Source organism: Ciona robusta, chromosome 12, assembly GCF_009617815.1.
Source record: "Ciona robusta chromosome 12, ASM961781v2".
Taxonomy (NCBI): domain Eukaryota; kingdom Metazoa; phylum Chordata; class Ascidiacea; order Phlebobranchia; family Cionidae; genus Ciona; species Ciona robusta.
In genome coordinates this window covers 5,797,901-5,817,616 of record NC_143246.1, presented here as the reverse complement: position 1 = coordinate 5,817,616, position 19,716 = coordinate 5,797,901, and the positions used below count along the sequence as shown (strand labels likewise).

Here is a 19,716-nt window from a genome sequence, read left to right as displayed (position 1 = left end):
AATTGTAGGTGGAAGCTTGAGTGACATATATATGTTTGCTACATTCATGAGAGAAAATTTAAACTTTAAAGAAAAATACCTCGACAGATGTTTGTGGTGTCCATGTATACATATGGTCAGTAACGACTTGTCCAGTTGAATTGATAAACAAACAAGACACTACAGCACCATGCAACTGTAATAAGGTTCCTGAAATAAAGGTTTTACAGCACAGGGTTGAATACCATGTCGTAATGTTTTGCACAATGGTTGAACATAGGCAACTAACATGGGTATTTACAGTATGCAGCCCTGCCCCTGAAATAGGTTATGATACTCTAATACTCTATTTATGTGGATAGTCTTGGTACACATTACGATAAGTAAACTTTAGGTACTGCATCAATTAAACAGGTAATAACATATTAAAATGCTGGAAAAATGGCACGAATCTTGTAGGATTGCGAAAGAACATTGGAAATATACTACGATTTGTATCAGATAAGCCGTTAAAGGAATATTAACATTATACCTGGTAGCAGAATTAACAGAACACATATTAGTTGTTTAAACATAGAGGGTTTTTAACTAATGATATAGAACCTACCACTTAGAGAGCTTGTGACACGATTTGAAGCTCGATTCTCGTGATTGGATTGATTGAATATTATGCTGAATAAACATCCACTTTGTGTTCCCACCCACATACATGGGACCGTGGTGTTGCTGTCTGCAGGGTAAGGTATTGTTAGTAGGGGTTGGGGTTCAGGTACCAGTGAAGGGAGTTATTTACAAACAAAATTTGAAAAAAGTTAGCTTTGTAAAAATGGATAGAAAATTTAAATAATTTTGTTGCATATTAAAACTGTAAATTTTCCGAATAAAAAAATGAAAAAATATTAACTTGGGTTTAAAAATTTACCCTAAACAGTAAAAATTCCTCAATAGCTTAAAAAAGAATAATTTGTTAAAAAAAGAACTTGCGTTTCTTGATGTTAGTGCATGAGAAGCAAAGATAAGTGACGGCTTCATTAGATCGGCCGTGGTCGGATTCCGTTGAGCTTGATGCTCTGCTTAACATATGGTCTGCCAGGGAAGATAGGGACAAGTTATAACATTAAAAATATAGCAGAAATAAAAAATTCCAATGATCACAAAATAAGTTAGGTGGAAGTTGGAATTTATTGGTTGGTGTAAATTAGAGTTGCTTCATTGGAATTATAAAACAGTTTTTCCAAAGCGTCGCAAGCCAATGCTATGTCAAGTTAATATCTATTTTAAAAATTGTTGTGAAATACTGCTGTATTGGTTAAGCATACAAAACATATTACAAACACTATTTAACCGATGGATAGGCTTTATGCAAAACTTTCCAAAAACCCTTACCATCTGAACTCTCCATACTTCCAATAGATTTCTCCAAACTCAGCGAAGTATTTTTCTTCGATATTTTGATGTAACGCTTACTTTTACTCGGCATTGCTGACGGGGCGCTATCAGAATTTAACGAATCTTCTTTTTCTATTCCGTATAAAGTTGTTTCAATGGAATAAAATGAAAATGATAAGATTTTCAGTGTGTGTTAGACACATGGGGCTAAAGTAGTGAAATTTCGGTGTTAAGAGACATTTTAGTTTGGAGAAATTATATATTTTTATGCTATATGGGTAAGCTCACATGGCAGGGACCATGGATGTTGCTACTTGAGGTATTTCCTTTGAATTATACAGAATGCACCAGCATGAAAAAGGTTTTATAATGTTGAAGACAAATTTTCATTAAAACAAGTATGTTATAAAACACAGTAGGATAACTGGGACCAACCTAACTGTGATTTAGAGAAACTGTGGTCAGTTGAAAGTGCAGAAGGAGAGGTGTCAGTTAAACCTGGAATAAAGATGATGGTATTATATATACATTAGATGGTGAAGATTACATGGTATATATATATATATGGATGAGGCCTTACAGTGGTGTACAGCAGTGTACCTTGGGATTGGCACATTACCCCAAACATTCAGTGTGACCAATATATATACTTTGGTGTAATTACATACGCTTGCATAAGCCTTCAGTAACTTAAACCTAATTTATTGTTAATACACTTTCATGTTTGTTTATGATTTCCAAAAACTTGTTATGGTTAAACATAGGACAGTATTAGATTTTCAAAAGCAAGCCTGTTCACCTTGTAATTTGAGTTTAGATGAAGAATGCATTTTCCCATCAATAGACATTAATATGTTGTTTGTGTTCATATTAAATAAGCAAGTCTTCTGTGTTATATCTATCACAGAAAGTGATGCTATTGTACCAATTGAAATACTGCAAAGAAAATATGATATTTAAAGCATTAGAACACTTGTTGTGAAAAACTGTGTAGATTTTATTTCACTGCTTTTGCTACCAGGCATAATGTAACATATGATTTGGCTCCCTTTGTATAAAATGGTAATTTTATTATTCCAACGTGTTTATATTCCATACGGCAATACTCGTTTAGGGTAGTTTTGTTGGCTAAAAAAATAATGGTTTTAAATTGAAAAAGCAAATTAACATTTAACCGAGTATTTATATGTATTAATATAATTATATGTATTTATAGTATACAAGTGATATGTATTAATACAACTGTATATACAGTAGGATGGGGGAAGATGGGACACTTTTTAACTCTATTTTCTTGTCCCATTTAGTGGTAAACAAAGAACGTTCAAAGAAATATAAAACTATGTCCTCATGACTCTCATAGACCGTTGTTAATTGCTTAAAACACGATCAGGATCTCTGGATATTATGTGCTAAAGGTGTCCCATCTTCCCCCACCCTACTACACAATTGATATGTTTTATGTATTTATGCACTGCTGCTATTAACTTACAGATTATTTGAAGTGCTTAAAGATATGAATATAGAGATAGGAGATATTGTTCCATCATCGGTGAACATACAAATGAAATCAGATTGAAAACCAGGACTTTGTCGGAAGTTTCCACTTTTGGATCTGAATAAAAGGTGGGGGTTTAATAGTTGTTTGGTTAAAAAAGCATTGGATAGTAACAAAAATGTTAAAAAATAAAAAAAATAATAATTATGTTGAGTATTTGACTAACATTAGTGGTATAATTGTAGTTTAATAGTTTAAATGTAAATAAAATGATTTTTAAATGCCTTAAAACAAATCAAAAACTTTTGTCATAACACATTAAATAATGTTAAAATGAACATGTAATTAACCTGAGTCGTGACTTTTGAACAACATGGTTTTCATTTTCAGCAGTAGTGGTTGCAGTTGTAGCGCTGGGTGCCGTTACCTGCTGATTATTTTGGATAATCAATTTGCATAATAATAAATAATGAGCTATGTTCAAGCAGGTAAAAATTGCGGAAATTTGGTAATCAATTATCGTTAAAAATAATGGTGGATATAAAACATCTAAATAAACACCAGGAATGAACAAACAGTTATAACTTTATGGTAAAAGCATCATAAAAACTAAAAAATATGAAAAAACATCAATAAGAAAATTACTGACAAAAACAAAAGTGGTGGAAAATTGGAAAAAATATGAATGTTAGATTTGTAACAAGTTAACAACATTAATTCTGTTGCTCCTGATATCTGGCATAATGTGAATAATCTTTCAGCAGTTTATCTGGTATAAAACATGGTGTATTTCTACAAAACATGTTATATTTCTAAAAACATGGTATATTTTACAAAACATGGTGTATCTGCCACCCAGCAAGACTATATCAGGGAATGTAACAACATTTTCTTACCGTATAATAAGAGCTAGTTTGTGTCAAGTCTTCATTACTGGATGCTTCTCCATGCAATCCAACCAAGTTAGATACATGGTTGTGGTCGGGAGCAGGAGGTACCAACATGCCAATCTCATCCATCACATTGATTGACAGCGTCTGTCGAAAAGTGAAGTGTAAAGTTAAAGATTACATTTTATGATTTTTTACCACACATAAATCCAGTAAAAAAAAATATATTTGAAAATATTGTTTTTAAAGTCAAATGTTAGCACAAGTGACAATTTATTGGTTGAATTTTTTATTTGACATTTTTTTCCAAATTAGTTTTTACCCGTAGCCTGTTTTATTGACTGCCGTTTAATTGCTAGTTCCCTTTTCTTTGTTGTTAATTAGTTTGACCTTTAAAAAAATAAAATGACATCACCTATGTTTCCTTAACATTAGCCTATCTATGTAGTGAGGTTCAAAACTAGCTTGACAACATCGAATTCTTGCTTTTTATAAATTTGTAGTTTTACACAGAAGCAACCGGGATGTCGATCTTGTAAAATTTCAGTCATTAAATCAATTTCTTTCATAATTCATGGAATTAAGAGAAAAACAGAGAGACGTTGGTACGATGCAGACTTTAAAGTGTGAATAAAAACTAGGGGTAACAGCTGTAACATTAAAAATATTTCTGCACAAAAAGAGTTATCTCTATTTATGTGGGTGAGGTCCTGCAGCGTAGCAGGGCACGCCAAGATTTGATGAAAAATTATGTAAAAAATAATCATGTAATAAAGGGTTGAACTAGAAGAGTAATAAGACCCAATCCTAAATGGTTTTGATTTTTAAATAATTACAGTTGTAATAAAACATACGCTGAAAAATATTTGCATTTCAAGGAACTGGTTATAAAATTAAACAAAACTGTTCATTAAAACGGGCTGCTAATAGTATGTGATATCTGGTCCAATCTGGAGTGTTATAATTCTGATAAATGTCCAATCTGTTAAGTTATCATTGCTTTAGTTCCTATTGTATCTACTTGGTTGTGTGGTGCCCCTCCCCAATCATGTGCATTATGTTCTGCCTCAGTGATTTTGCCTTCTTCCTTTTTCTGTCTGGCCTCCTGTCTGACCTTGTTGGTCATTCATTCTAAACATATGCTTGTGTTGTGAGGTGCTCTTAATAAACTTAACTACTGACTTAACATGGTAGCAGAGGATGGTTCAAGTTTAAAGAATCAGTTATAGTAAAGTCTAAAGTTTATTATGGCACAATCAAAAAGATCTCCTCCAAAATATATAGAAGGAGATTGCTATGTAGAATGGAGAAGAAAAGTTTCAATGTGGCAGTTGGTTTCTGATGTGAGGAAGTCTGAACAGGCCATTCTTATTAATCTTTATGCCTTAGAGGGGCATGTGAAGGCTCAGAGGGCCATTTCTGGTTTAGCTATTGAAGAACTCCATTCTGATGATGGAATGAACATTCTCCTTGCCAAGTTGGATGAAACATTCAAAAGTGAAACAGTTGATGAGGCTTACAATGCGTATGTGAATTTTAACACATTCTCAAGGTCGTCAATGTCGGTCAATGACTACGTCCTACAATTTGAACATTTGTATAGCAAGATGTGCAGTCACGGCATGAAGTTATCGGATCCCATTATAGCTTTTAAACTAATGGATGGTGCAAATCTAAACACAAGTGAGCGTCAATTAGCACTTACCTTGGGTGCAGATTTAAAATTCAAGACAATGAAATCTGCATTAAAGAGAGTTTTTGGGAATACAACACCTGCGGAAGCAACTCCCAATATTAAAGAAGAAGTATTCACCAATCGACTAATGGAAAGAAAGAAGACTGGAATGAAGAAAGAAGTAACACCGAAAAAGATGAATCCACGAAACAAGTTTGGCTATGTCACCCGATGTGTAATATGCGACTCAAAAATGCATTGGGCCCCAACATGTCCGCACAAAGAGCAAGTTATGTCTACAGAAATGGAGCCGCAAAATGTCGCCATCACTCTACAGATGGATAAAGAGAAGATGGAGGTATTATCAAATGAAGCTGATGGACATGCTGTTGTCGATACAGCTTGTACAAAGACGGTATGTGGACAAAACTGGTTTAGAAAATTCGTTGCATCTCTTAATAATCAAACAAAAAATCAAGTTAAAATTTATCCAAGTAAAACTGCTTTTGTTTTTGGGGATGGCAGAAAGGTTTTTTCCCATAAAGCAGCACGTATACCAGCTTGCATTGCGGGTGTTAAATGCACAATTGATACTGAAATTGTTGCCGGAAAAATTCCTCTACTTTTTAGCAAAACTTCCCTAAAGAAAGCAGAAACTCAAATTGATTTAAAAAACGATAAAGTTAAAATGTTTGGACATGATGTAAAGGTTAAGATTACTGGAAGTGGACATTATTGTGTTGGTATTTATCCAGGTCAGCCTGTGAGAAGTAAAGAGTATGTGAACTTACTTGATGAACATCAATCAACTGAAACTTTAAAGAAAACCTTCATCAAATTACATAAACAATTCGGACATGCTTCGATTGAAAATTTAAATAGACTTTTGCAAAGAGCCGGTATGTCACCTTCAAAGTATCACGAAATAATTGCGAATGTTGTATCTAACTGTAGTGTGTGTAAGGTGCACAAAAGGACATTTGCAACACCTGTTGTAAGTTTACCATGGAGTGAAAACTTTAATGATTGTGTTTCTATGGATTTACATCAGTTAGAACCCAATGTGTGGTATTTTCATATTATTGATATGTTTAGTCGTTATAGTAATGCATGTATTATTACTTCCAAAATGTCCAGTGTTATTGTTAAATGTTTTTTAAAAAACTGGATAAGTCTTTTTGGGGCACCACAAAAAGTATTAACTGATAATGGGCGTGAATTTGACAATTCTGAGTTTCGTGAATTGTGTGAAAAATTTAATATTTCTGTTTTAACTACTCCTGCGTACTCTCCGTGGAGTAATGGTGTATGTGAAAGACATAATTTGATTTTAAATGAAATTATCCGTAAAGTCAAATATGACGAACGGTGTGACTGGACAACAGCCGTAGCTTGGGCTGTTAGTGCAAAGAATGCACTGATTAACCATACCGGTTATAGTCCATCGCAACTAGTTTTTGGTCAAAATATTTCCTTGCCCTCTGTACTTCGTGATAATAACCCCAATCCAAGTGAACCAACAGAAGGCAGAGACCTAAGAATGCATTTAAATGCACTACACGCAGCTAGAAGAGCTTTCATGGCAGCGGAGACATCGGAGAAGATCAAGCGAGCTCTTCGAAAACAAACCAGAAGGACCAGGGAATATTATGAAGTCGGTCAACTGGTCTACTACAAAAGAAATGAGTCGAGAATTTGGAGAGGACCAGCAAAGGTTTTGGGGCAAGATGGCCCTGTTGTGTTTCTGAGGCACGGTGGTCAGTTCCTCCGTGTCCATGTGTGTAGACTTCAACTTGCCGATGAAGAAAGGTCCTTGAATATGAATGGGGGGAACCAAAACAAGCCGGTTACACAGGACACACATGAGGACTCGTGTTCGGAGTCCGATTACGAGATTTCTTCCCCATCGAGGGACAATTTATCAGAAGAACCTCATCATGAAGTAAGGGATTCCCCTGATGATGGTCTGAGAAGTGAAATTTTACCTTCTGCTCCTGCTCCTTCTGAGAATACTCCCAGGCTAAATATGGCAAAACTAAACAAACAACAAGTTCTTTCGTTTGAAAAAGAAGGAGTTCAACACACTGCAACTGTTTTAAGTCGTGCAGGAAAAGCAACGGGTAAATATAAAACCTGTTATAATATTCTTTATGAATACCCCCCTGAATTAAAAGGGGTCAAGACTTGGGTAGATTTCAATAAAATGGAAAATGTTACTAGTGGGACTCTTACCAATACAGAGAATGACGAAACCAGAGTGACAGAAGAAGTGTTTCAAATCGATGATGTTTCTTTTGATCAAGCTAAAAAGGCAGAACTAAATTCTTGGAAAGAAAACAAAGTTTACACTGAAGTCCCAATTCCGCGCTTAAAATGCAAAATCATCTCCATACGATGGGTGTGTACATTAAAAGATGTCAATGGTTCTGTTAAGCCAAAGGCAAGGTTGGTTGCAAGGGGATTCGAAGAGTGTACTAAGAATTTGGAAAAGGACTCGCCAACCTGTTGCAAAGACTCTCTTCGTACAATTTTGTGTCTTGTGCAACAAAAAGGCTGGACTCTTTGTAGCATTGATATCAAGACTGCATTTCTTCAAGGTGAAAGCATGGATCGGAATATTTACATTCGTCCTCCGAGTGAAGCAAATTGTAAAGATGGTGTGTTATGGAAGCTGGAAAAGTGTGTGTATGGTTTAGCGGATGCTTCAAGGAAGTGGTATGATCGAGTGAGAAATTTCATGTTAAGCAAACATGGAAAAGCATCTAAAATTGACCCAACAGTATTTTATTGGCAAAACGCATCACAATTGGATGGTGTGGTAGCGGTTTATGTTGACGATTTTCTTTGGGCTGGCACGGAACATTTTAAACAAAATGTTATACAAGCAATGTGGAAGGACTTCAAAATTGGTCAAGAAAATGAAAGAGTTTTTAAATATATTGGTTTAGAAGTTAATCAGAACAAGACCTCAATATGCATTTGCCAAAGTAACTACATTGTTAGTCTTAATGCTATTCCAATCAGCCCGCAAGAATTGAAAAATAAAGAACAAGAACTTTGTGATCAAAAGAAGGACGAACTTCGATCAAGGATTGGACAATTACTTTGGATTAGCGGTCAAACACGGCCAGATATAAGCTTTGATACATGTGTATTGTCAACCAGATTCAAAGATGCAAAGATCAAAGATATCATCCACTGTAACAAAGTCATACGTAATGCACAGTCAAAGAAGGTTTATCTCAACTACGCTTCTTTGGGAAGTTGCAAAAATCTGAAGATCGTTGTATTTACGGACGCTGCTTTTGCAAATTTGTGTGACGGAGGAAGTCAGGGAGCTTATCTAATATTTTTAATTGGAGAGAATAACCAATGCAATTTACTTTCTTGGCAATCTAAAAAGATCCGAAGAGTGGTTAGAAGTACTCTTGCTGCAGAAACCTTAGCCATGTCGGATGCTGTGGATGCAGCAATTTACCTTCGTTTTCTTTTTTGTGAGATCTGGGATCAGTCTGAAGATGGTGTTTTGAATATACATATTGAAGTTCTCACTGACAACATGTCACTATGTGAAGCACTACGGTCAACCAAGTCAGTTGTGGAGAAACGTCTTCGAGTCGACATTGGGAGCTTAAGGGAGCTGATTTTGGAAAAGGAAATCTCTGTTAAATGGATTTCAACAAAATGTATGCTAGCTGATGCGTTGACAAAACAAGGTGTTTCTACAGACACCTTAAAATCTGTGTGTTCTCGAAATCGACTTCCTAATTTGTTCGCTTAATTTTTTGTTTTAAAAGAGTGGGAGTGTGTTAAGTTATCATTGCTTTAGTTCCTATTGTATCTACTTGGTTGTGTGGTGCCCCTCCCCAATCATGTGCATTATGTTCTGCCTCAGTGATTTTGCCTTCTTCCTTTTTCTGTCTGGCCTCCTGTCTGACCTTGTTGGTCATTCATTCTAAACATATGCTTGTGTTGTGAGGTGCTCTTAATAAACTTAACTACTGACTTAACACAATCTACTAAAATAAACGGTAATAAAATGACACTCAGTTTAGCGTTGGACGTCTATGCACTTTAAAAAGGTTAAATTAACATGTTCAAAGTTATATATATAGTTATTACTTACGCAGATTTCTGTGTGTATCTCCGAAGAGTGAAGTTTGTATATAATGAGCGTTGAACTGATGTTAGCCGTCACCAGTGTTTGTGTGTGAGGGCAAAGAGCAATGTTGGTGATCCTGTATGCCTCATCCTCCTCTTCAGTGGTGGAGGACTCCCTGGAGGAGCGATGGAAGATCTTGTAGGTCCGGAGTTTGTAGATAGGCTTTAAGTTACCTGGTATACCATGGAATATTATTAAAGGGCTATTCAAACATTTTTGTCTAGGTGGTAAATTTTTGGCATATGCCAGTAAATTAAAATGGTCATAGGTCAGTATACTTAGGCAGAAATACCGAATTTATTTCTGGCAATCCTTATTAAACTCTTAATATTTCCCCAACATTTCACAGAAACTCAACTTAACATACAAACACAGAGAAAAAACAACTTAAATTTTATCCAGTAGATAAATAAATGAAACCAAACCTGCAGTAGCATCCCAGAAACGAACAGAACCATCTGCATGACCTGATACAACCAACTCGGGTATTCCTTCGTATTCGTCCAAGTTGCATTCACCTCCTCCCAATGGCCATTCCTGGTAATGTAGTGGTTAATCAGAAAATTTAGGGTAATGGGTCAAATCTAGCCTAAATCCAAGGCTCTTCCAAGGACCTCACCCTTAAAGAATAAAAAAAATTGTTTAATAAAATTTGTATGCTAAATTAAAGTAAATTTATAAGGGATCCAGGCACTACAGTGGTTGTGGCATACGTCTGTAGCCAAAACAATACAGGTTCAAGGCTCGGCACTGCTATCCAAAGAGTTGGGAACAGTTTTGATTAATGGGAATATAAATATTGCATACTTTTAATTGTATTTTCGTTAGAGCCAAACAGATAAATTATCACACTCACTTTTTTAAAGATATCCTTGCATTGTGGTTTAGTTGCAGCAATCTCACATAATGTTGGAAGTAATGTTGAGTTTGTGTCAAGGTAAAACTCCAGGCATGTGACAGGGGAGTCGTGAAGGTCTAATGCGTGAGGTGGCTCCACACATGGGTATCCGGGGGTCTTCAGATCAAGCACTACAAGTTCTTTGTTTAGGAGGATCACCAAGTCCGTTGGATCTTGGTTGTCTAGGGAGAATGGTGGGTAAGATTATTATAAGCTCATTTTGATTGTTTTTTTAGCTTTGTATGACACTCACCACATTTCCAGGGTGTGTGTGAAACAGCAACAAAATCAACGACAGGAGATCCCATCTCAAGTACAGTGATTGACTTGCCCTGCATGACTGTAATGGTGGGTTGGGTGTCTCCTTCCTCTGCAAGGCCACCAGAAAATATCACCAACGATTCACTGTAGGGGTAATGGGTGTTATAATCTAACTCACATAGAGACCAAACCTGGAGTGGCAGGCATACCTTTCAATTTTTTCACACTGCTTCAATAAGTGAACAATACAATTTATAAATAAGATTTATTTCATAGAAGTGCGTGTCTAACTATTTCTGCTTCATTGTAAAACTATAAATGCCCAACATACACTATGTGTAGCAACCTTTAGTCATTATTTATATAAAAAAAATAGACACTAAAAAAATAAAACTGCACTACTACACACTGTAAACTAGCTAAAGATGATAAAATAAAGTAATGTTACAATGTTACTTACGCGTCGGTGCAGGACAACCAATCGACTTTTTCAATTGCATGGTAACTGATGCTACCAGAAGATTCCTTGCCTAAGATATAATATTTGAATTTACTAAAAGTAACTTGCTTTATTCTCGCGTGGCTGAAAAAGATAGTCGTTATAACTTGGGTGTTCTGTTTCATACACCTGATGTCAACATATGAGTTACTACGCATGTAACTTTGTGGGTTATGGTATTTTTCTGTATGGCTTACAATTTAGACAACCCATTAGTGACCACTGGGTTTGAGCAATTCAAGCCAACCAGTAACCACTTACTACAATAAGAAAAACATTATATATGTTCATAGCACAGAAGTAACATTAAGAGTGTATGGCCATGTCACCCCCCAAGCTGTTAGATATCTATACAAACAAGCAAAAATATATATTGCACTTACCACATTAATAAATAAGGTTTCCTATATTTGGTGACTATAAGTGTAACTGCATTTTTGCAATCATCTCAGATTTTATTCAAAAATTTAATAAAGTGCTACTAATGTCAGGTTTCTAGGCATGGTTCTATATTTAAGTTCTGATACAATACTGTTTTTGTGAACGCATTAAAATTTAATGAATGGTCCTTGGATGGCTGAGGTATTATGTAATAATTTCAAAATCAATCCAACAACTATACTCAATAGGATGTATATATAGGCTATTGAATTTACACCATTACAAGAAGTATTTCACGAATAAAGAATATTTATTTATATGTATATATATATTATATATGGCCTTTTGTATTCAAACTGGTATCCATAAAATGTTAGCACATTTGTATTTATATGTACCAGGTTTTAACAAATTTCAAAACACTTTGTGTATTTGAAATAGAGATTAGAAACTGACAATGGAATTTAGGCGAAATATAAATCTCCTATATTATACAAATGGCTAAACTTAATTTTTGTCTGTTACATATTCCGTAGCACCAGATCCTAACCCAAAGAGTTCAGACTAAATATGAAGCAAAATTAAACACAGCTCACCATGTGGCCTCTGGAATGATATAGGTTTATCTTTATTTGAAACACTCCACAGACTTATAATGCCATCGTTGTGAGAACACATGAACTGTTTCCCTTCATGGTGCCAACATACATGGTGGATTGTCTGTAGGAGGAACATGGATATTGGAATTATTTATTTCAAAACTAAGTATTATTGCTACTATGCATTCTATTCTATGTTGATGAGGTCCAAAAGCGTGACATGCCATGGGTCCAAGGATTTAGACATGGATTGGCCATTACCCTGTTTATAGGCATAATACAACTTTTAAAAAAATAAATACAAATTTAAAAAAATTACAGCAATTCAGCATTTTCTTGCACGGCAGACAAAACTTTTTACTAAAACATACCCATAATTTTGTGTTTGCCAAATAATCAGCCCAAAAATTTTACGAATTAAAAGGGTATATATATATATATATAGAATAACTGAGCTTTATTATTTGGAGGGTTAAAATTGAATCAATTTATAAAAGGTTTCTTCAATGAAATTATATTAATAAAACATAGTTTTTATAAAAGGTAGACCTCTAGGTCAGTGGCCAAAATGTTTTTGACACAAGCATATTTTTAATTATAGCATAGGTATTGGTGTATTGCTGCAGAAATGGTAAACCCATGAAATGCAATACTAAATAAAATCAATACTTTGTTTTACAAAAACAAGCGACCTAAAAAGAATTCTATTGGTTACCAAGACCCATTATTTGTAAATAAAACCCTACATTGTTGCAGTAATAACGTTGTAGTGCTTCTTTTTGTTTTAAATCCCATAGGACGAAGGTACCACACTGGAACACAATTATAATCCGAGACTCATTGCATGGATTTTCCGCAATTTCTATCACTTGACCAGGGTGGCTCTTTTGAGAACTAGCAAGAAAAAGGCAAAGTGACTGCTTCGGATAAATTTTATAATATGCAAATTTTAATTCTTAACTGTTATGTTTTAACATTATGAAATAAAACTGTGATAAAGGTTGTTTTTATCGATAATTCTGCTGCTGACAATTGTGGCAAGTTCAAAATTTTGCTAATGTTGTTAAAATGTGTGTGATATGGCCTTACCTTACCCGATTAACTTCAATTAATTACAGTAGAAAATTCAGTTTAAATCGCACCAATGCAAACTTAGATAAACGATTTAAATCATTTGGAGATGTTTCTATTGAATAGTACATTGTGTTCGATTATTATAAATGCTAAACAACTTTACATACATCGGTGCAGTTTGTATAAAAGGTTGTCAACCATTGCTATAAAAACACATCAAACAACTTACAGTTCAATTGCTTTATTCCAACTGATTGAGTAACCAGATAGCGTGAAGGATTCTACATGACACAAGTGAACATTACCCTTGTCTGTACCAATGTAAAGCCATTTGCTTCCGTGTGGGATGTAGGTGCATGTTATTCTAAAGAGGAAATGTGCTGGAAGTTCATGCCATGAAATATTAACACAGGAATAAACATCACAGGGATGTACACTGTGTGTGGTTATACAGGTAAAGGGTAAAATACCACTAAAGCTTGTCAAGTATCTCTAGAAGGATGTTTTGGGGCAAACCTAATGCAAAAACAATAAAATGAAAATTTCCAATTTCTGAGATTGCACGTCCATTGTTTATTGCATAATATAAATTGCTGACATAAAAATACAAGGATTACTGGTATCTTTGCTGAAAAAATGTTTTTGCAAGAAAAGTGCAGCTTTCAAATAATGTTTTGGGTAAAAACAAGGTGATTGGTGAATGTTAAAATACTCCACAGTTCATTGGTTATGGTTTTCGGAAACCAGAATAAAATAATTTGCTATCGGGTGAAGATGGGTTTACTTCCTTGTGCATTAAGACTATTGTGTTTTTGCATTTGATTAGACAAGCCCGTCACAGTGCAATTATACTCAGGCTATTGTTATTCTTATGAATAAATTAGTTCCTGCCATTACAAAGGAAATGAACAGAAGTTAAATCAATGCAAAAGTCTTATGTTTTGCCTAAATAAATACAACACATATCATACATAACTGCAAGGTGCAGCGACCACACTTATTTTTCTTCCAATTAAACATAAATATGTTTTTAACTGTTAGCATGTTTTAACAACTATAGCTTTGCCCTATATCCTGTCTTTTCGTTTCAAACTTTTTCAAGCTTTGCTATCGTTACCGAAGAGACAAATACAATTATTATATATTATTATTACAATTGTAATTATTCAAGAATTAGGAAAATTTAAAATGGATTGAAAGCTTGAGAAGTAAAAGACAAGCTTATACCCAGGGGAGAAGGAGAGATAATGCCACTCAGGATAAGCATCAACAATTAGAACAAAATTTAGAAAGGACAAAACATGGTCCCTCAGTAAAAGACATCTAAGGTGACGGGAAACGGGCAGCACCTTCATACAACATAAGTATTCTTCAAAAAACAACCAAATTGTAAAAAATTAAAACACAAAAGTTAGTATTTTTTTAATTACAGTTTTATGAAAATACCAAGTTAAATTTTTATTATTAATTTTAACACAGTTACACCCAATGCAAAATTGTAATAAAAAAGTAATCAAAGTCCAATTATTTACTAGGTTGTGTATGATTTCCATTTCCCTTTGCAAGCTGGGTTTGATATTGGAATTATTGATCAGGAAATGAGGTTTTTGGAGCATGGCCAGCGTGTAACAAGGTATTATAGCTGCCTGTGTCTTGTAAGTATACGCCAACTGTTTCTCAGTCAGTAAAGAATGAACATAATGTCCCACACGACTTACAAGGTTTTAAAACTTCCCGATATATATGTATATGCGTATATTTATAAAATGGTTACTGCATTATTATAACTTTAAAATATGGAAATTTGTTAATCTTACATGGTTGTTAACATTTTTCTGGTTACAGACGAAAAATATATCTAGAATAGTCTGCTGGCTTTTGGGGTTTGGGCATATGTTTAGTAAAAGACTCATTCAATAGAACAACACAGTTGTCTGTTCAACACACTGAACAAATGTTAGGAAATGAACAGACCACTGTTAAATTACACGGCACCTTCGGTGAAAAGATTTCTGACAACTCGGCAAACAAATGTTAATGTTAAATATTCAAACACAAACAGACATAAGCAGGCGTTGTAGTTCAACAGCTATTACTGTGAGAGACAGATAGCATGTGTACCTGTACAAATAGATTGGTGAAATTTGAGCCAAAACCACAATCAATCTTTTGTAGAGATGTAGGACAGAAATGGTATATACCTCAAAGCCTCTTTTATAAAAATATGAAAAAAAAGGAAAATTTCTGCTTGTGTTGGAATTGTGGGTGTTTTAAATAAACAGGAATATTAAAAGTTATTTGGTAAGGATAAGTTATCAAGTTACATTGTGCAAACTGGACTTTTTAAAATACTATTAGATTTGTCTGCCGCTTATTCTAATATTATTTACTCACTAACAAAGCAACTGCCAACTGGTAACATGGTATATGTATATCAATTATTAGAACTATCTTCTTTTTATACAAGTAAGAACACAAATTTGATACAGGTAAAAAACTAGGAACAATGTTTTAAATTTTGGCATTTTCTCATCACATTAAATAGAAACAGCAGAGCTATTTGATGGCACAGCCCGTAAATCCACAACAAAAATCAATACAAAACAAACACAAGGTATTTAGTTAACTCAATCGCACCTGGTGGGTGAGTTTAAAGCTACAGCCATTAAATACATTGGTTTAATGCACAGCTCTTATAAATGAGATGTTCGTTCAATAAAATAATTGATAAAGAATATGTGCAAATCATATGATATTTATGTAAACATAATGTTTTCGTCATACCCAGACACACGCTTGTGTAGGGAGAAGTTCCTTTGGTTTAATGTTACTTGCTAATTAGGCAGTGGGGAAAATATCTATATGCTCATTTGTCATAATTATTAGTATAAAAACTGCACCAATTGCTAAAAAAGGTTTGTCTATATTATGGTTACCACACGTTTAACAATTGCAATATTATATACCTGTGGTTTTATGATGATAAAACATGAGGTGAAAATAATATAACAATACTGCGAATAGAACATGAGATAGTCTTTCTAATGATAGAATGTGGTTAACTAATTGAGATAGCGGCACAACAGCATTAAATATGAATTGAGTGACACCTGTTATTGATAAAATGCTGTTTTGTAGGAATTCTGTTTACAAACAAATAGATTTTATTCTATATGGTTGAGGCATATTATACTTGTATATAGGCTCTTTCAGCAAGAATTTTGCTGTCAGTAAAATTCTTGCTGAAAGAGCCAAAATACAAGTATAATATGCCTTGAAGCAACAGTATATATTCTAGTTGAACGTTGAAGCATGCTGACGAATTTGTAATTCATGCCAGAGTTGCCATTACAACCACCGGGTTACTCAGGCAGAAAGTATTTGGTCATGTAGACATTGGATGTCACAAATCCATAATATGCACCAATGCATTGTGTACTGAAGCGTGGATATTAAACTTTTAAATTTTAATTTGTTCCAGTGAACTCTAGCATTTTATTTAACAGAATATGCTTAATGCTTATTTGAAATGAACATGCACATTAATTACTTTAAATTGGCCAACCAAATTTTTTTGAACTTTCATCCTAACCTAGTAAATTAAAAATTGCCCCCACTTTTAAATTCATTCTTCGGAAAAGTCTATTGTAAAAAACTCCTAAAAATTCTTAATATTCTCAACATGCCCATTCCCAATAAACCACAAAACTATTCAACAATAAAACGTGACAACAAAATTACCATATATTATATATATATATATATATATATATATATATATAAAATAATCCTATCAAAATAAACTTCTACACATAACACGTGCTTGAGGCAATCCTAATAATTGTTTTTTCAATGACTAATTCAACGTACCACTCAGCAATAAAACCAAACACATCATACACGCACATGGATGATTCAGTTACGGTCGTAAACAGCTAACATAGGGGCTGTATACACTTCCCTGCTTTGGTGACGTTAGTCAAATTACAGCGGACGTTATAAACCACACGTCAACATTTGTTTTAACTTGTTATGTTTTTTGTAAACAAAGGTACTAGAAGTTTGTTATATTTGTGTCTTTTTAATTTTATTTTTTGGTAAATAATGTTTTCTTCTGGAACCCCACAAAAAATTGTTTTTAAAATTTGAGAAATATAGGACTTTCTTTTATTAAAAAGTCTGGTACATTAGACACATTTAAGTTGACAGGTGTTGCAACTAAATAAAGCGCAAAACCCAGTTTCCACACTTAAAAACATTAAACGGGGTAAAATGTTGCCCAAGCACAACAGCGATAAAAAAACAATGTAACAGATAGATTGTGTTAGCAAACTCCTAGACTAAATCCCTTATATAAATAAAGCTTACGCAGAAATTGTCTGCACAGCAGATTATGTTCTCCAAATGACAAAACAACTTATAGATAGCTCTTATAAATACCACTTACCGCTCTCTGTTGAATTTCAAAGAGTGAAGGATTGCGGGTTGTGTCTGTCGTAAGTTCCACAAATGAATCGTGTCATCTGCGCACACAGATACTAGTGCACCCTGAGTGAAAAATCAGTTCTTTGTAAAAATTAATAATTATGCAACATTATGTTTTTTTTATTTTACTGCAAAATGTACAGGAAATCAAAAAATGAAATAGTGCAAAAAAATAAATACTACCACATCAGAAGGTAGAATTTTACCGCAGATTGAAGTTTTATTGATGTTTACATTAGAAGTGGCTTCGTTTTAAAGTGCCTTTATATAGACATTGAAATCAAGCCTTTTAAAACCTTGATGATAGCTCTTTAACGATTAGAGCAACCATTTGCTTTAGGCCATAACATAAGTAAACAAATAAACCTCAGTGATACTCTGTGTGCTACTTCAAAGCATGAACTACAATCATTCTAAATTACAAACTCTATACAAGTAATGGTACACCCTTAGAACACACACTTAATAATTAAATCCTGTACCTGGTTGTTTAAGAATATAAGTTTAATGACGGGTTTATCCGTTTCATGAGCTATGTATCTATCCACGCCACTCTGACCAAGACTGAAATAAAAAAGTTAATTAGCAAATAAAAATTACATGAAATAAATGACAGTGCACCAAATATTCTGATTTTTTATACGTAAAAATATGATCCATTAGTTCAGTATAAAATGTATGATCTTTTCTTATGATTTCAAAGCCTAAGAGAGACATAAGCAGTAGCACATCAAATTCTGCACATGTATGATTTAAGTTCTTACGGAAAAAACAGAAAAAACATGAGAAAAGACAGTACAAAAATGAGAAAAATAATTCCATCTTATTATTTCAAAAACAAAACGTAAAATTTTTTGAAGACAATATCATTATTTAGCATTGAGAATCACTGTCACTGGTTTATGTAGGCAACTACGTTTTTTGCTTACATTCGAATAGTCCCAGTATATGTTCCAATAGCAAGAAGCTTTTGTACTGGATCATAAGCCAATGCTGTAGGCCGGTATGGAAAGCCATGTCTTGCAATCTGGATTGGACAAATTGTAATTTAATCAGTTTTTACACTAATTTTAGTATTGTGTCTGCTAAATTTTTGTCAAGAACCAAATTAACAGTTATCATAGGCCTATATAGGCTACTGATACTAAAAAAAGTAGATACAATATTAAATATTCACATAAGATCATCAGTACAATGATAATACTATATATAAGATGGAGCCTAATGTTCTTTAGTTAAGCAATAACCCATAATATTATTTTAAATTTACCTTATAAGGTTGAAATTGGTCTGTACTCAAATCTGAACTAAAGTTTGGTTCAACATGATTTGAAGAATTCCCTCCGGATGAACTGGAAGATGTATTGCCCGACAAAGCTTCCAAAACTCGCTTGAAAATTACTCTTGGCATTTTAACCAAATTAAATAAACAAAGTCAATAACGAACTGTTTGTATGTATATTGCCAGAAATCAAAACTTCTTTCTTCTGCAGCATTTGTCTTTACGAAAAAATACGTAATTTTCGTTTTTATACAGTTTCCAAAACTTTGTTATGAACAGGAATGGTCTAACTTCTAAGTGCCTGTTTTAACAAATAAGGTTTTGCTGCATATACTTCTGTACAAAAAAACTTTATGATTCAGATCACATTTCACATAGCGTAATGACCACATTCGTGCACACACACACCTACGTTAAAATAAACTTTAAATCTCGGTCAAGTCACGTTCTGCATACTTTGGTATTTTCTCCGGCTGCCTTTACACACGATTCCCAATATTTACGTTTTATTGCGAGCTGACAAGTGTGGCAGTGGCAAAGCACGCTGATGGGGAAGTAACATCGATGCAGGAAAATCGAAATTAATCAAACAGGCGGTTTTTAAAGAGAGCATGTAGAACGCCGCTTTACTTTCGTTGCGCGAA

General features: G+C 34.0%; 2 protein-coding genes across 3 annotated transcripts in view; one reads left to right on the top strand and one right to left on the bottom strand.

Moving 5' to 3' along the window:
* Window positions 1-19,716, bottom strand: part of LOC149727166 (syntaxin-binding protein 5-like) — a 22,395-nt gene extending 2,679 nt beyond the window's left edge. The window contains exons 1-21 of one of the 2 annotated variants that reach the window (XM_089890499.1): window positions 19,061-19,716; window positions 18,720-18,817; window positions 18,273-18,354; window positions 17,753-17,853; window positions 13,535-13,669; window positions 12,978-13,125; window positions 12,229-12,352; window positions 11,213-11,282; window positions 10,745-10,896; window positions 10,450-10,673; window positions 10,019-10,130; window positions 9,558-9,766; window positions 3,763-3,903; window positions 3,217-3,296; window positions 2,861-2,983; window positions 2,168-2,304; window positions 1,804-1,866; window positions 1,366-1,500; window positions 960-1,065; window positions 587-705; window positions 80-189 (exon numbers count right to left, since the gene is read on the bottom strand). In XM_089890499.1, the coding sequence (XP_089746625.1) occupies window positions 80-189; window positions 587-705; window positions 960-1,065; window positions 1,366-1,500; window positions 1,804-1,866; window positions 2,168-2,304; window positions 2,861-2,983; window positions 3,217-3,296; window positions 3,763-3,903; window positions 9,558-9,766; window positions 10,019-10,130; window positions 10,450-10,673; window positions 10,745-10,896; window positions 11,213-11,282; window positions 12,229-12,352; window positions 12,978-13,125; window positions 13,535-13,669; window positions 17,753-17,853; window positions 18,273-18,354; window positions 18,720-18,817; window positions 19,061-19,201 (2,610 nt within the window). In that variant the 5' untranslated portion in view covers window positions 19,202-19,716. The remainder of the gene's footprint in view (window positions 1-79; window positions 190-586; window positions 706-959; window positions 1,066-1,365; window positions 1,501-1,803; window positions 1,867-2,167; window positions 2,305-2,860; window positions 2,984-3,216; window positions 3,297-3,762; window positions 3,904-9,557; window positions 9,767-10,018; window positions 10,131-10,449; window positions 10,674-10,744; window positions 10,897-11,212; window positions 11,283-12,228; window positions 12,353-12,977; window positions 13,126-13,534; window positions 13,670-17,752; window positions 17,854-18,272; window positions 18,355-18,719; window positions 18,818-19,060) is intronic. The other variant, XM_089890500.1, reaches the window with a different exon arrangement.
* Window positions 4,747-9,446, top strand: LOC149727167 (uncharacterized). Its single transcript, XM_089890492.1, has one exon. It carries the CDS (start codon window positions 5,004-5,006, stop codon window positions 9,210-9,212), a length of 4,209 nt encoding a protein of 1,402 aa, XP_089746618.1. The 5' UTR covers window positions 4,747-5,003; the 3' UTR covers window positions 9,213-9,446.

Excerpts from the sequence above, each read along its gene's own strand:
- LOC149727167 (XM_089890492.1), top strand. The coding sequence starts at position 5,004 with ATGGCACAATCAAAAAGATCTCCTCCAAAATATATAGAAGGAGATTGC.